The 14,933-nt window shown below is 44.4% G+C and overlaps 1 protein-coding gene across 3 annotated transcripts in view; it reads left to right on the top strand.

The window, feature by feature from the left end:
• The first annotated feature begins 1,809 nt into the window (after positions 1–1,809).
• The window catches only part of NR1D2 (nuclear receptor subfamily 1 group D member 2), a 54,377-nt gene continuing 41,253 nt past the window's right edge, over positions 1,810–14,933 (top strand). For 2 of the 3 annotated variants that reach the window (XR_013277549.1, XM_077491418.1), the window contains exon 1: positions 1,811–2,149. Coding sequence is in view for 2 of the 3 variants with exons in the window: in XM_077491418.1 (XP_077347544.1) it covers positions 2,134–2,149 (16 nt within the window). In the remaining variant the exon portion in view is untranslated. Of the gene's footprint in view, positions 2,150–14,933 lie in introns of all 3 variants that reach the window. The other variant, XM_077491419.1, reaches the window with a different exon arrangement.

The following is a 14,933-nucleotide window of genomic DNA, read 5'->3' on the forward strand; positions in this document are numbered from 1 at the left end:
ATAATGGAGGATTTTAGATTTTCCATACCAATAAATGTCACTTTTCCTGTTTTCCCATTGGGGTCCCCCAACCCTTGGAGGGCAGCAAGGTCTGTGCATTTACACAGAGCCATAGAGGTCCCAGGCGACATCCACCGCCCTCACATCACTTTTGAGCGCAGATTTTGTCTGTCAGAAATGATGTGTGTGTGCAGGCATGTACTGGCCATCGGCACTACCGGGAGTTTCCGGTGGGCCGATGGATCAGTGGGCCACTCTGATGTAAGGGGGCTGGTGATGGGACACTCTTATGTAAGGGGGCTGGTGATGGGACACTATGATGTAAGGAGGTGCTGATGAGACACTCTGATGTAAGGGGGTGCTGATGGGACACTCTGATGTAAGGGGGTGCTGATGGGACACTCTGATGTAAGGGGGTGCTGATGGGACACTCTGATGTAAGGGGGTGCTGATGGGACACTCTGATGTAAGGAGTGCTGATGGGACACTCTGTTATAAGGGGGCTGGTGATGGGAAACTCTGATGTAAGGGAGTGCTGATGGGACACTCAAAATGTAAGTGGGCCGGTCTGGATGAAGTCCAGGGCCAAATTTCTGTCCCAGTCCAGCCCTGTGTGTGTGTGTGTGTGTACCCCCAATCTGATGGGACACGGTAAGCTTTGTGCAGAGAAACCCCCATCTGATGGAACACAATGATCTGTGTGTGTGTGAAGCCCCCCCCCCCCCCATCTGATGGGACACAATGATCTGTGTGCAGAGAAGCCCTCCCATCTGACAGTACACAATGACCTGTCTGAAGCCCCCCCCCCCCCATCTGATGGGACACAATAATCTGTGTGAGCGTGAAACCCCCATCTGATGGGACATGATAATTTGTGTGCAGAAAAGCCCCCCCCCCCCACCTGAGGGTACACGATGATCTGTGTGTGAAGCCCCCCATCTGATAGTAGACGATGATCTGTGTGAAGCCCCATCTGAGGGTACACGATGATCTGTGTGTGAAGCCCCCCATCTGATAGTACATGATGATCTGTGTGTGAAGACACCCATCTGATAGTACACGATGATCTGTGTGAAGACCCCCATCTGATAGTAAATGATGATCTGTGTAAATCCCCCCCATCTGATAGTACATGATGATCTGCGTGTGAAGCCCCCCATCTGATAGTACACGATGATCTGTGTGAAGCCCCCCATCTGATGGGAGACAATGATCTGTGAAGCCCCCCATCTGATGGGACCCGATGATTTGTGTGAAGCCCCCCATCTGATAGTACACGATGATCTGTGTGAAGCCCCCCATCTGATTGGATACAATGATCTGTGTGAGTGTAAAGCCCCCATATGATGGGACACGATGATCTGTGTGAAGCCCCCCATCTGATTGGATACAATGATCTGTGTGAGTGTAAAGCCCCCATATGATGGGACACGATGATCTGTGTGAAGCCCCCCATCTGATTGGATACAATGATCTGTGTGAGTGTAAAGCCCCCATATGATGGGACACGATGATCTGTGTGAAGCCCCCCATCTGATTGGACACAATGATCTGTGGGAGTGTGAAGCACCCATATGATGGGACACGATGATCTGTGTGAAGCCCCCCATCTGATGGGACACAATGATCTGTGTGAGTGTGAAGCCCCCATATGATGGGACACGATGATCTGTGTGAGTGTGAAGCCCCCATATGATGGGACACGATGATCTGTGTGAGTGTGAAGCCCCCATATGATGGGACACGACGCTGTACAGTGGATGAGATGACAGTGTATGTTAGCCCCGCCCACCATGGAAGGGAAGGAGTCCCAGGCTAGCCATGCTGTGTAATAGATGTGGAGCTCCTCCTCTGGAGAAGGAGGCTGGATGTGTCCCCGAGCACAGAGCACATAGGAGAGCACTATAAGGAGTGACAGAGGACAGACCTCCGGGCACAGGGACACCTCATCCATCCCGGGCACACTGTATGGACACCGAGGAGAGCGGGCACTGCACCCCATCATGGACCATGTACAGGAGAGATGAGTAGCTGAGGAGAGGCGGGAGAGAAGGAGGAAGCCGGGAAGAGGAGCCCCCACCTGAATCACCATCTTCCCCGACTGGTCACCGCTCACCCCACACACACACCGACATGGAGAGCAGTGCAGGTAAGTCTCCTCCTGGGGGGTGTATTAGAAGGGACGGAGATGGTATAGGGGTATACTGATGGGTGTTGGGGCTCTCCAGCCGCTCACCTGTGCCAGTACCAAAGTGGGTTATAAGGAGGCGGGGCCTGTGCCTGACACTGATATCCTGTCATCCCGCACTCTCACATGGATCTGCCGCCCTAGCCATGTGCGGCCTCTGTTTACGTTCTGCCCAGCGCCGCTTCCCATTGGCGCTCCGGTGCCGTGACGTAGGATTACATAATGAGGCAGGGCGCCCGAGCAAGTCTCCACGTGAGGCAGCCGGAGGGAAAAGCAGTTTCGTGACCTACTTTCTGCTACACGTGTTGTTCTATACTCGGCCAATCGGCGCCTGGGAGGCGGCCTTCAAAGCCACGCCTCTTTTCCTAGTCTCACAAGGACTGAAGCTCGAGGCAGGTGATTGGTGGAGAGTTGTAGCCGGGGACGCTGGAGCCTCGCAACGTGTCTTTAGTGGGGAACATGAGTCGTGCCTTGTGACTGAGGGGGCGCCACTGAGCTCCGGGGGCTTAACAAGATGGGCTGCACGTTGTATGTTACCAGAGACGTGTGCCTAAGTCACCCTCCCTGCAACATGACTGGAGTGATGTGACAGAGGGACACTGGGGGCGGCGGACATCGGAGACAGCTCTTCTAGTCATACTCTGATCGTCATAGAGTCCTCCTTTATTCATACTCTGATCATCATAGAGATCTCCTTTATTCATACTCTGATCATCATAGAGATCTCCTTTATTCATACTCTGACCGTAGAGATTTCCTTTATTCATACTCTGACCGTAGAGATTTCCTTTATTCATACTCTGACCGTAGAGATTTCCTTTATTCATACTCTGATCATAGAGATCTCCTTTATTCATACTCTGATCATAGAGATCTCCTTTATTCATACTCTGACCGTAGAGATCTCCTTTATTCATACTCTGACCGTAGAGATCTCCTTTATTCATACTCTGACCGTAGAGATTTCCTTTATTCATACTCTGATAATCATAGCGATCTCCTTTATTCATACTCTGACCATAGAGGTCTCCTTTATTCATACTCTGACCATAGAGGTCTCCTTTATTCATACTCTGATCATCATATAGATCTCCTTTATTCATCTATATACTCATTTGTTCTATATACAATAATGGAAGTCTCCTCCATTCATCTATATACATGAATAATCAAGAGCTCCTCTATCCATATGTATAATCCATAGCAGAGCTGCTCTATTAATATATACTGTATAGGAGAGCTCCTCTATTCATCTATATACTGCATAAGGGAGCTCCACTATTCATCTATATACTCCATAGGAGAGTTCATTTATTCATCTATATACTGCATAGGGGAGCTCCTCTATTCATCTATATACATCGATAGGAGAGTTCCTGTATAGGAGAGTTCATCCATATACTATATAGGATAGCTCCTCTATTCATCTATATACTGTATATGAGAGCTCTGGTATTCATCTGTTTATAAAAAGGATAAATGCAGCGCTAAATATAAGAATATCCCTTAAGGGGTATAAAGTGCATTAATATAAACAATAATATGAATGAAATAAAGTGCAATATGCACGTTTTACACAGAATGTCCTTAAATAAACAATGTAGTTGGTAATAATGTGCAGATTATATCCTTATAGTGTCCTTTTATAAATCAAACAAAGGTGAAAATATTGTGCCAGTCTATTATTTGAATAGTGAATAAATCGATCTCTTCACAATCATCCAGCAATATATGTTTTTCATAATCCCTGTGCTCTCTTCACTGGTTGTGTCCTTATAGGCTTTTTATATGAGCCTTTGGAATGCTCCTCATAATATTCCTTCTCCTTATAAGCTGCCAGTGAACTCCAATCACATCGACCACATGCAAAGCAATCAGCTCTTGATAGTGTTCTTTTTTCTTCTTTTTTTTTTTTTTTACAAACATAGTATGTACGTGTATTACAGTACAACAATAACGATGATAAGATCATAAGAACATTCTTCCCCTTGAAGGACAATTGAAGCACAACGAAACAATTCGGGGGATAGTGTGCAATTGGAGTGGGGAAGGCCAGTATAGTTAAACAAATATTTAGAACCTTTACAGTGAACATAGAGACCTGAGCACCGAGTAATTCAATAGTTATGCCTCCTATCTGATCTCCTGTGCATCCATCCACCCCAACTGGGATCACGCTGTGGATGGTCGAGAGTCTTGATAGTGTTCTATCTTTTTTATTTTATTCAAATAAAGCCATTACAAATAAGCACTCACACTTAAAAAACTTAAGCAAGCCTGTTTATAATTTTCTTGTACCAGCAGTGTTAGGACAAATGTATCACCTTGCAACCAGCTCTTCAGCCCCCGTCAGTGCTCCCGCCCTCCCTTTACACTCTGAATAATCCTTCCTGGTTCCTTGTTCCTCAGTTTTTTAGGTCCCTTCTACTAGTTTAGTTACAACTTGTGTCTTCCTCGGGGATGGATATACACCCTTAAGTGAAAATGTCCAAATTGGGCCCAAAGTGTCATTATTTTGTGTGGCCACCATTATTTTCCAGCACTGCCCTAACCCTCTTGGGCATGGAGTTCACCAAAGCTTCACAGGTTGCCACTGGAGGCTTCTTCCACTCCTCCATGACAACAACATCACAGAGCTGGGGGATGTTAAGAGACCTTGCAGTCATCCACCTCTTGTTTGAGGATGCTTAATAGGTTAATGCTTAATAGAGTTTAGGTCTGGAGACATGCTTGGCCAGTCCATCACCTTTACCCTCAGCTTCTTTAGCAAGGCAGTGGTCTTGGAGGTGTGTTTGGGGTCGTTATCATGTTGGAATACTGCCCAAGCCCAGTCTCTGAAGGGAGGGGATCGTGCTCTGCTTCAGTATATAACAGTACATGTTGGCATTCATGAACTGTAGCTCCCCAGTGCCAGCAGTACTCATGCAGCCCCAGACCTGGACACTCCCACCACCATGCTTGACTTTAGGCAAGACACATGCTTGAAACCATTTGAACCAAATACGTTTATCTTGGTCTCATCAGACCACAGGACATGGTTCCAGTAATCCATGTCCTTAGGATGCTTGTCTTCAGCAAATTACAGGCTTTCTTGTGCATCATCTTTAGAAGAGGCTATCTTCTGGGATGACAGCCATGCAGACCAATTTGATGCATTGTGCAGCATATGGTCTGAGCACTGACTGGCTGATCCCCACCCCTTCAACCTTGGCAGCACTTGAATGATCTTGGCCACCATGCTGCAGCTCAGTTTCAGGGTCTTGGCAATCTTCTTATTGCCATCTTTATTTAAAGCAACAATTCTTTTTTTTTCAGATCCTCAGAGTTTTTTTACCATGAGGTGCCATCTTGAATTTCCAGTGACCAGTATAAGACCAACACCAATAACACCAAATTTAACACATTTGCTCCCAATTCACACCTGAGACCTTGTAACACTAATGAGTCGCATAACACCGGGGAGGGAAAATAGCTAATTGTGCTCAATTTGGACATCGCCTAGGGGTGTACTTGCTTTTGTTGCCAGCGGTTTAGACATTAAAGCTGTGCTCCGCTTAAAAAAATAAAAATAAAATTAAAAGTCAGCAGCTACAAATTCTGCAGTTGCTGACTTTTAATAATCAGACACTTACCTATCCCAGGGTCCAGTGATGCGGGGGATCGAAGCCCCACTAGTCTCCCCCTCCGCTCGGCGGCGCTGGCTTTTTTACTGTGGGCGCCTGGCTGTGGCTTCACAGCCGGGCACCCACTGAGCATGCACGAGCTGCGCAATCATCTGGGACCTGTCATGTGTCCCAGATGATTGACAAGAGGGAGGGGGGAGAGGCGATCTCCCTTCCTGCGCTGAGGGAAGTGATATCAGGAGCCCAGGCGCTGAAGGAGGCAGACTACGAGGGACCCCCTAGTAAGCACTTAAAATGCATAGGCATTTAGAGGTGAGTAAAACAATTTTTTTCTCCAAATGTTTTTTTTTTTTTTTTTGCACATTAAGATTTTTTATTTTTTGGGGGTGGAACTCCACTTTAATGGCTGTGTTTTGGGTTAAAAGGCATTCCTAAACAGGAACATGTAAGATATGGGAGAAACACAATTTTCACCACTTGCTGTTAGGCTTAATGTACACAGGACGTTTTTACAACCTCTTCTGAATTATTTAACTTGACAGATAGTAACACACGTTTAAAACTTTCTTTTTTAAATAGCCAAAAATGAAAAACGCCCATAAACAAAGTGCAGTTAAACACGAGTTACCATGTTTGGCATCGGAAACTTCAGCGTCTGAACTCATTTCTTTGCCTTCAAAGAAAAGCTTATAAATGCAACTGCCTAAAAACTACATAAACCAAATCTGTGTACATGTGCACATAAGATACCATTGTATGAGTTCAATAAACCAATCAATAAACGCTTATTGCATTTTTTTATTTTTTTTACCAAAAATATGTAGAAGAATACATATTGGCCCAAACTGATGAAGATTTTTTAAATTTTTTTGACATTCAATGTGAGAGCTTATCCCCTTCCCGCTGTGCGTACTCAGCTTCCGGGAGGAGCGGGAGGGGACGTCCCCCCCTCCCGCCGCTTTTAGCGGTGCTCCCGCTCGATCGGGAGCACCAATTCCATGTCCGCTGCCTCCGGCTGCTGGGGAGGAACTGGAACGAAGCCGTAATCAGCTTCGTTCCAGTCTCTTCATAGTAAACACAGAAGCGACGTCGTGACGTCACTTCCCGTTTACTCGGCTGCCAATGGCGCCGGTTTAAAAAAAATATCCGGTATTCAGAATCGCAGTTTTCAGCGATCTGAATACATTGAAGTGTAAAGGAGGGGTGGGGGGTCTTTTAGACCCCCGATCCCTCCATAAAGAGTACCTGTCACCACCTATTACTGTCACAAGGGATGTTTACATTCCTTGTGACAGCAATAAAAGTGATCACATTTTTTTTTTTTTTTTTTTTTAAAACAATTTAGTCATTTTAAAATAAATAAAATTAAAAAAAAATTAAAAGAAAAATGTTTAAAGCGCCCGCTGTCCCCGCGAGCTCGCGAAGCAAAGAAAACGCATACGGAAGTCGCGCCTGCGTATGTAAACGGTGTTCAAATCACACATGTGAGGTATCGCCGCGATCGTCATAGCGAGAGCAATAATTCTAGCACTAGACCTCCTCTGTAACACTAACCTGGTAACCGTAAACATTTTTTAAAGCGTCGCCTATTGAGATTTTTAGGTACCGTACTTTATCGTCAATCCACAAGTGCGTGCAATTATAAAGTGTGACATGTTTGGTATCTATTTACTCGGCGTAACATTATCTTTCACATTATGCAAAAAAAGGGATAATTTTACTGTTTTTTTTTTTTTTTTTTAATTCATGAAAGTGTCCCTTTTCCCAAAAAGTTGCGTTTAAAACACCGCTGCGCAAATACCGTGTGACATAAAATATTGCAACAATAGCCGTTTTATTCTCTAGAGTCTCTGCTAAAAAAATATATATAATGTTTGGGGGTTCCAAGTAATTTTCCAGCAAAAAATATGGATTTTAACTTGTAAACACCAAATGCCAAAAATAGGCTTAGTCATGAAAGGGTTATTCTACCAGGGGTGTAGGAACCTCCTGGGGTTTTCACCATTGTGTATCTGCGGATCAGATTTGTAAGGCTGCTACCTGGTCATCAGTGCATACGTTCACAAAATTTTATCAAGTGGATGTTTGAGCAGCCGGGGATTCGGCTTTTGGTCACCATGTACTGTGGGCTGCCGTATAAGGTACGATGGCTTTTGCTTGGCAGGGTGTCTCCCTCCCCTCAAGGCTATTGCTCTGTTATGTCCCAGTAGGTAATGAATATTAGCCTCTGTGTCCTGTGATGTATGATAAAGAAAATAGGATTATTATCAGGCCCCTTTCACACGGACGGATAGAATGGTGCTTTTAGCTGCGGATTTTCTAGTTTTCTACCACAGCTAAAAGCTCACAATGCTTTCCTATGGCCCCATTCACACACAGCGTTTATCTGCGATTTCGTTACGTGCTGTTCGGTGCGAATAGAAAAAATTGAATTGAATGCGTCCAGGTGCGATGTAGCGCAGCTATATGCACATAACCGCAGGTAATTGCAGTCTTTTGTGCAAACTGCGGATAGCAGCATGAGAAAAAAAAAAACAAACACCCCGGAAGCACATCATAATCAGCAGGTGTACCTGGGAAATTACACAGGAAGTTCAGAGGGATAGAGGAAAGGGGAGAAGACAGCATGGCGGCGCAAGACATTTCACATGAGGCCATAATAGCGCCGGTGCATGCCGGACCAGAGTTATACTTGCCTATAATATCCTTTTCTTTAAATACATCACGGGACACAAAGGTCCCTCCCCTCTTTTGAGGATTCAGTACTTGCTACAAAACTAAAGTACTTCCTGTATGGGAGGGGTTATATAGGGGATCACTTCCTGTCTAAAGACCTTTGGTCTACCAGTGTCCATTCACCTGGAGATGAATGAAGTAAAACCCAGTAGGTAATGAAAATTAGCCTAACTGTGTCCATTGATGTATTAAAAAAGAAAAAAAAAAGGATTTTACAGGCAAGTATGATGAAAAAATCCTATTATTTAACTAAATGGGAAGGAGGAATTGGAGATGACAATTCCCATTTCAGATTGGTAAAAGACATTTCTTCTAACACATAAATTGTCCCTATCAGCCAGACATCAAGAAAGAAATTATACAATTTTAGCAAGGTGGTATCGATGTCCGGTGGATACGCATAAAATGTAATGTTGATAATCAAGAGACACGTTGAAGATGTCTTAATGCAAGAGACACAATGTCACATATATGGTATTATTGTCCGCTTTTTTTTTTTTTCATTTTGGTCAAAGATTTTTAGCATATATCGAAAAAAAAAGACAGAATCTACTATTCAACCTGATATATGTATCCCTGTGTTGTCAATTATTACTGGATCAATAAAATCCATTAAAAAAAAGATATCCTATGACCTATGCTTACTGCAGCGCGGACGGTCATAGCCCGTAACTGGCGGAAAGCGATAGGTCGCTCAATGGCAGAATGGGTATTTGGTGTGAGATGAGCGAGATGCAATCCTTGGAACAGACAATAATGGCAGAAGAGGGTTTAAAAGAACGAACCCCAAAGATATGGCAACAATGGGATGATTTCCGAACCTCTGCAAAGTTATCAAAATATTTATAGCGTAACTTGACTTGGGCCCCCCTCTTTGTTTTTGTTTTTTTGTTGTGCTGTGTAGTGTTTGGTTTTGTGATGGTTCTGTTAGTTGGTTCTTATTGTGTTAATTTGAAAGTCTTTATCTATATATGTGTGCAAAAGAAACTTGATATTCATTTTAAGACGTGGATAACAACGATTGAGGTTAGGGTAAATATAATTCCAATAATTATTATTTGGAGTATATGTACATGTTGGAGTATATGTATCAATTATTGACATTTGAAATGGGCCAGATAATATCCTATTTAGGTTTGTAGAGAGACATAAGCTTTGCGGTTATATATTTACATTGAAAGATAGAATTTCTTGATAGTGGATTTTGCTGAAGCTTAGGCACAAATTTAAAACCCATTGAACTTTGAGAAATTGGTCCACTGTAAGAATTCAATATGGAGTCCATATCTAAAATGGAGAATGGAAGATATGTCCAACATAATGTTTGTTGTATAGAATATCCATTTCTCTTTGTCAAATTTCTTCTGTGTATGTTGTTTAAAATGAAAAAAATAAAAATAAATAAAAAAACACCACGATTAAATACCACCAAAAAAAGCTTTATTTGTGTGAAACAAATTATAAAAAAAATTGTTTTGAGTAAGGTGTTGCATGACTGCGCAATTGTCATTCAAAGTTTGACAGATCTGAAAATTGGTCTGAGCAAGAAGGGGTTGAAAGCGCCCAGTAGGCAAGTGGTTAAAGTGCCCCCACACCATGATGCAAAAGCTCTCTAAAGCTGCCTATAGATGGTTGTTTTTCCCCCCGTTCACACAGCTTACAGATTCCCTTATCTACAGAAACAAGGAAAATGGAGGTTACCCCCCACGCCCCATGCCAGGACAATTGGTTCTGCAAGTGGCTTTCACTGCTGTCAAAATACTCTAATCAGCGGCTGCAGCTGCTGATCATAAAAAGTCTTCCAGCATGTCTCTTCGACAGATATTGTTCAAATACTGGTTCCTGTTAAGTACGACAGTGACCCGTTGATCAAAATTTGGGCAGTCCCTGCTGAACCGGCCAAATTTCAATCAGTCTATGGCCAACTCAAGTCAAGGTGGTAGAAGAAAGGCTGTAATACCTACTTAATTATGGGCCACTGGCACTTTTCTCTTCTTTCTGATGCTCTGGGTTGTCGGTGGGCTCGGTGGGATCCTTATGCATAATGCAGGACTATTGGTTCTTCATTATAGATATAACTGCCAGCCAAAGTGTTGCATCAAAAAGAGGCTCTAGGGCAGTGATGGCGAACCTTGGCACCCAAGATGTTTTGGAACTACACTTACCACGATGCTTATGCACTCTGCAGTGAAGTTGAGCATCGTGGGAAATGTAGTTCCAAAACATCTGGGGTGCCAAGGTTCGCCATCACTGCTCTAGGGGATCAGCATTCTATGCATTAAGGTGAAAAACCTTCTGTGTTGCAGCTGTCCCCCAGAGCCCCCCCTCTTTTTCTTACTTGAATCTGATCATTCCAGCGCCAAGCACGAGCCCAACAGCTCCAGCTGCTGTATCGGGTCCTCATTGGACAGATTGATAGCAGCCATTGGCTCTCACTATGGTCCATCAAATACAGTGACGCAGGAGGGTGGGGCTGAGTCCTGCTGTCTGTGTCAACGGACTCATACGCCCGCACTCGATGAAGAGGAGGAGCCAGGAGCACCGCCAGGGACCCCAGAAAAGGAGGATCGGGTGACTTGTACCCAGTCAATGGAAGTTGCCTCCAAGTCGGATCTCCATCTATATTGAAGCGACTTTACAGGGAAAGTCGCCTCTAATAAAAAAAAATGTCATGGGTTCCCCTTCCCCTCCTCGGGCAAACCAGGCCCTTAAGTCTGGTATGGATTTTAAGGGGAACCCCCCTATGCCGAAAAAATGGCATGGGTGTCCTCCCCAAATCCATACCAGACCCTTTCTGAGCACGCAGCCCGGCCGGGCAGGAAAGGGGGTGGGGACGACCGCACGCTCCCCCTCCGAACCGTACCAGGTCGCATGTCCTCAACATGGGAGTGGGTGCTTTGGGGAAGGGGGGCGCCCTGCGGCCCCCCCACCCCAAAGCACCTTGTCCCCATGTTGATAAGGACAAGGGCCTCTTCCCGACAACCCTGGCCGTTGGTTGTCCGGGTCTGTGGGCAGGGAGCTTATCTGAATCTGGGAGCCCCCTTTAATAAGGGTACCCCCAGATCCCAGCCCCACACCCTATGTGAATTAGTATGGGGTACATCGTACCCCTACCCATTCACCTGAGGGAAAAAAGTGTCAATAAAAAAAACACACTACACAGGTTTTTAAAGTAATTTCGGGGGTCTCTTTCGACTTCTCTGCTCTCTTCGGCCTCTTCTCCCGCTCTCCAGTTCTTTTTAAAGGGGACTCCCGGTTTCCGATAAGCCCCCCCGCCCGCAGACGGGAAGAGGCGCTTGTCCTCATCAACATGGAGACAAGGTGCTTTGGGATTCCCCAAAGCACCCACCCCCCCATGTTGAGGGCATGCAGCCTGGTACGGTTCAGGACCCTCTTTCCTGACCGGCCGGACTGCGTGCTTGGATAAGGGTCTGCTATGGATTTTTTCGGCGTAGGGGGTTCCCCTTAAAATCCATGCCAGACCTAAGGGCCTGGTATGCTCCTGGAGGGGGAACCCATGCCGGTTTTTTATTTCAAATTTGGTGTGGAGTTCCCCCTCGAGAGCTGATTATTCTCTGATTGGCCACAGCCAAAGTCGCCTGGCCTGGGGTGACTTAAAGTCGTGTTCTAAGTTGCCCCAAGTCCCGTTGAAGTCGCTCCAAGTCGCGCTGTTATTCATACTTAAGTCATGTCCAAGTTGCCTCCAAAAGTCGTTCTGGAAGTCGTGTTGCCCCTGTGTGAATGGACTCTTAGGCCGCGTACACACGGGCGGACTGTTCGTCCAACTTTGTCCACTGAACAGTGGTTGGGCGGACAGTCCGCTCGTGTGTGGGCTTTCAGCGGACAGTTTCAGCGGACAGTTGGACGGACAAGGTTTTTCGGAAATTCCGTAAAACTGTCCGCTGAAACCTTGTTTCAGCGAACAGTCCGCTCGTGTGTAGGCTTGTTTGTCAAACAAAGTTGCGCGCATGCTCAGAAAGGATTTTCACGCCGAAAGCTATAATGCAGTGAATAGGACGTCGTATTTTTCGTCCCGTCGTACGTGCCGTTCACGTCATCGCGCACGGTTTCAGCAAACTGTTCGTACGTCGTGTGTGGCCATGTCCGTCCATGCTAAGTTTGAGCGGACTGTTTGCCGAAACTGTTGGACGGACAAAGTTGGGCGAACAGTCCGCGCGTGTGTACGCGGCCTTAGTATGACATGTTTGTTATTTAAAAAACAAACTTTTTACAATCACTTTAGCATTTGACCTGTTAGGGGTGGGCTTTGCATTGTAATGGCTTTATTTTTTTCTTATTTTACCTGGAATGGGGCTTTAATGCTCATAAATTAATTTGAATTATTTGTCCTCACAGTTGATCTAAACCTTTGGGACATTTTTATATAGTGTTGAATGATATATTCACCAAACAATTGATCGTTTTTGGCAATCAAATGCTCATCTTTCGTCATAGTTGTAAAAAGCATTGTCTGAATCGTGTTGAATTTTCTGCACATGTCAGTTGCTCATTCTTTAATGGTCAATCTAGGTCCTGGTATGATGTATTGAATTATTAGTATGGCACCTGTTGAAGCCACTCCAGTCTGATTTATTTTTATTTTTTTGTTGTTGTTTTTTTTGCCATTTTACAGATGAGTATGTCATTGGGAAACAATACAGTAAACCTAAGAAAATGTGGTATTGATTACCATGAGTTTGGATGTTTTGTCTTGTGACACCAGATGCGTTTTTCATTGTTCGAGATGCTCAGCATGGAGCAAACACGTGTTTTCAGCTGCTTTGATCTTGCCTGAAAGAGACACAAGGACGTTCTTAACTAAACATGTGTTTTTAGCATGGAGAGGGAATGTGACTTCTTCTAAGATATTATGTAACATCTGATCTGACCTAAGGAGCCATCAGAACCTGTGTGCTGAATTACCAAGCCGCTTCTGTGTCTCATTTTATTGATTTATCTGCCCCCAGTGTTTCAGGAGTAGCTTTGATGGGTACATGTTGAGTTTTTTTATTTTTATTCATTGAGTAATGGGGTAAATTGAAGTCTTATTAAGGTCCTTGTATTTTTTTTATATATTTTTTTTAAGTTTCCACTTCAGCCCTGGAAGGATTTACCCCCTTCCTGACCAAGCCCTTTTTTGTGATACACCGCTGCGTCGCTTTAACTGACCTTTGCGCAGTCACGTACCCTAACAAAATTGACGTCCTTTTTTCCCCCCACAATAGGGCTTTCTTTTGGTGGTATTTGATCACCTCTGCGGTTTTTATTTTTTACGCTATAAACAAAAAAAAAAAGCAAACATTTTGAAAAAAAAAGCAATACATTTTTAATTTTTGCTATAATAAATATGCCCCCAAAAATATAAAAAACAATTTTTTTCCTCAGTTTAGGTCGATATGTATTCTTCTACATATTTTGCAATAAGCGTATATTGATTGGTTTGCGCAAAAGTTATCGCGTCTGTAATATAGGGGATAGATTTATGGCATTTTTATTATTCATTTTTTTTATTAGTAATGACGGCGATCTGTGTTTTTTATCGTGACTGTGACATTCCAGCGGACAGATCGGGCACTTGACACTATTTTGGGACTATTGGCATTTATACCGTGATCAGTGCTATAAAAATGCACTGATTACTGTGTAAATGTCACTGGCAGGGAAGGGGTTAAACACTGGGGGGGCGATCAGGGTGTGTTAAGTGTTGTCCCTGGGCGTATTCTAACTTTAGAGGGGATGGGCTCACTAGAACATGATGGAGATCACTACTCCCGATCACTGGGAGCAGTAGATCCCTGTCATGTTGCTAGGCAGAACAGTGAAATGCCATGTTTACATCTCCCCGTTCTGCCTCTGCATGCCATGATCGTGGGCCGTCGGCCGCCGATGATGCAGAGATGTACGGGTACATTATTTTGCACACCCGTGACACTTTGCAGATATATATTGGCGTGAGCTGGTCGGCAAGTGGTAAAATAGTAGTAGCAGCCGGTAATAGTTCTCATGTATATAGGCAGTCTTGATAAATAAAATAAAATAAATGGACTTAGCTAAAAGGTTAATTGGTGTATTTCTGGTGGCATTGCCAGGTGATGTTGGTTCTGGAACTAAATAGGCATCTTTAAGTAGGAGGTGAGTCAACCACAGCTCAAGGAACCCTAGGGTTCCACATAGAGCTGCACAATTAATCGTCAAGAATCGTTATTGCGATCTTGACTTTTGGTGCAGTTCAATAAAAAAAATTTAAAAAAAAGATTGGGGACTTCTTTCCCTGCATTTTTGTGGGTAAGGAAGCCCATTGGAATGAATGGGCTTCCCTACACGCAGCACGCAGCCACACAGATGTAAATCAAGGGCTTGTTCACATGTCAGGTTGGAGGAGCAGT

Source organism: Lithobates pipiens, unplaced genomic scaffold (assembly GCF_037356315.1).
Source record: "Lithobates pipiens isolate NorthernLeopardFrog02 unplaced genomic scaffold, aLitPip1_a1.2 Scaffold_19, whole genome shotgun sequence".
NCBI lineage: Eukaryota > Metazoa > Chordata > Amphibia > Anura > Ranidae > Lithobates > Lithobates pipiens.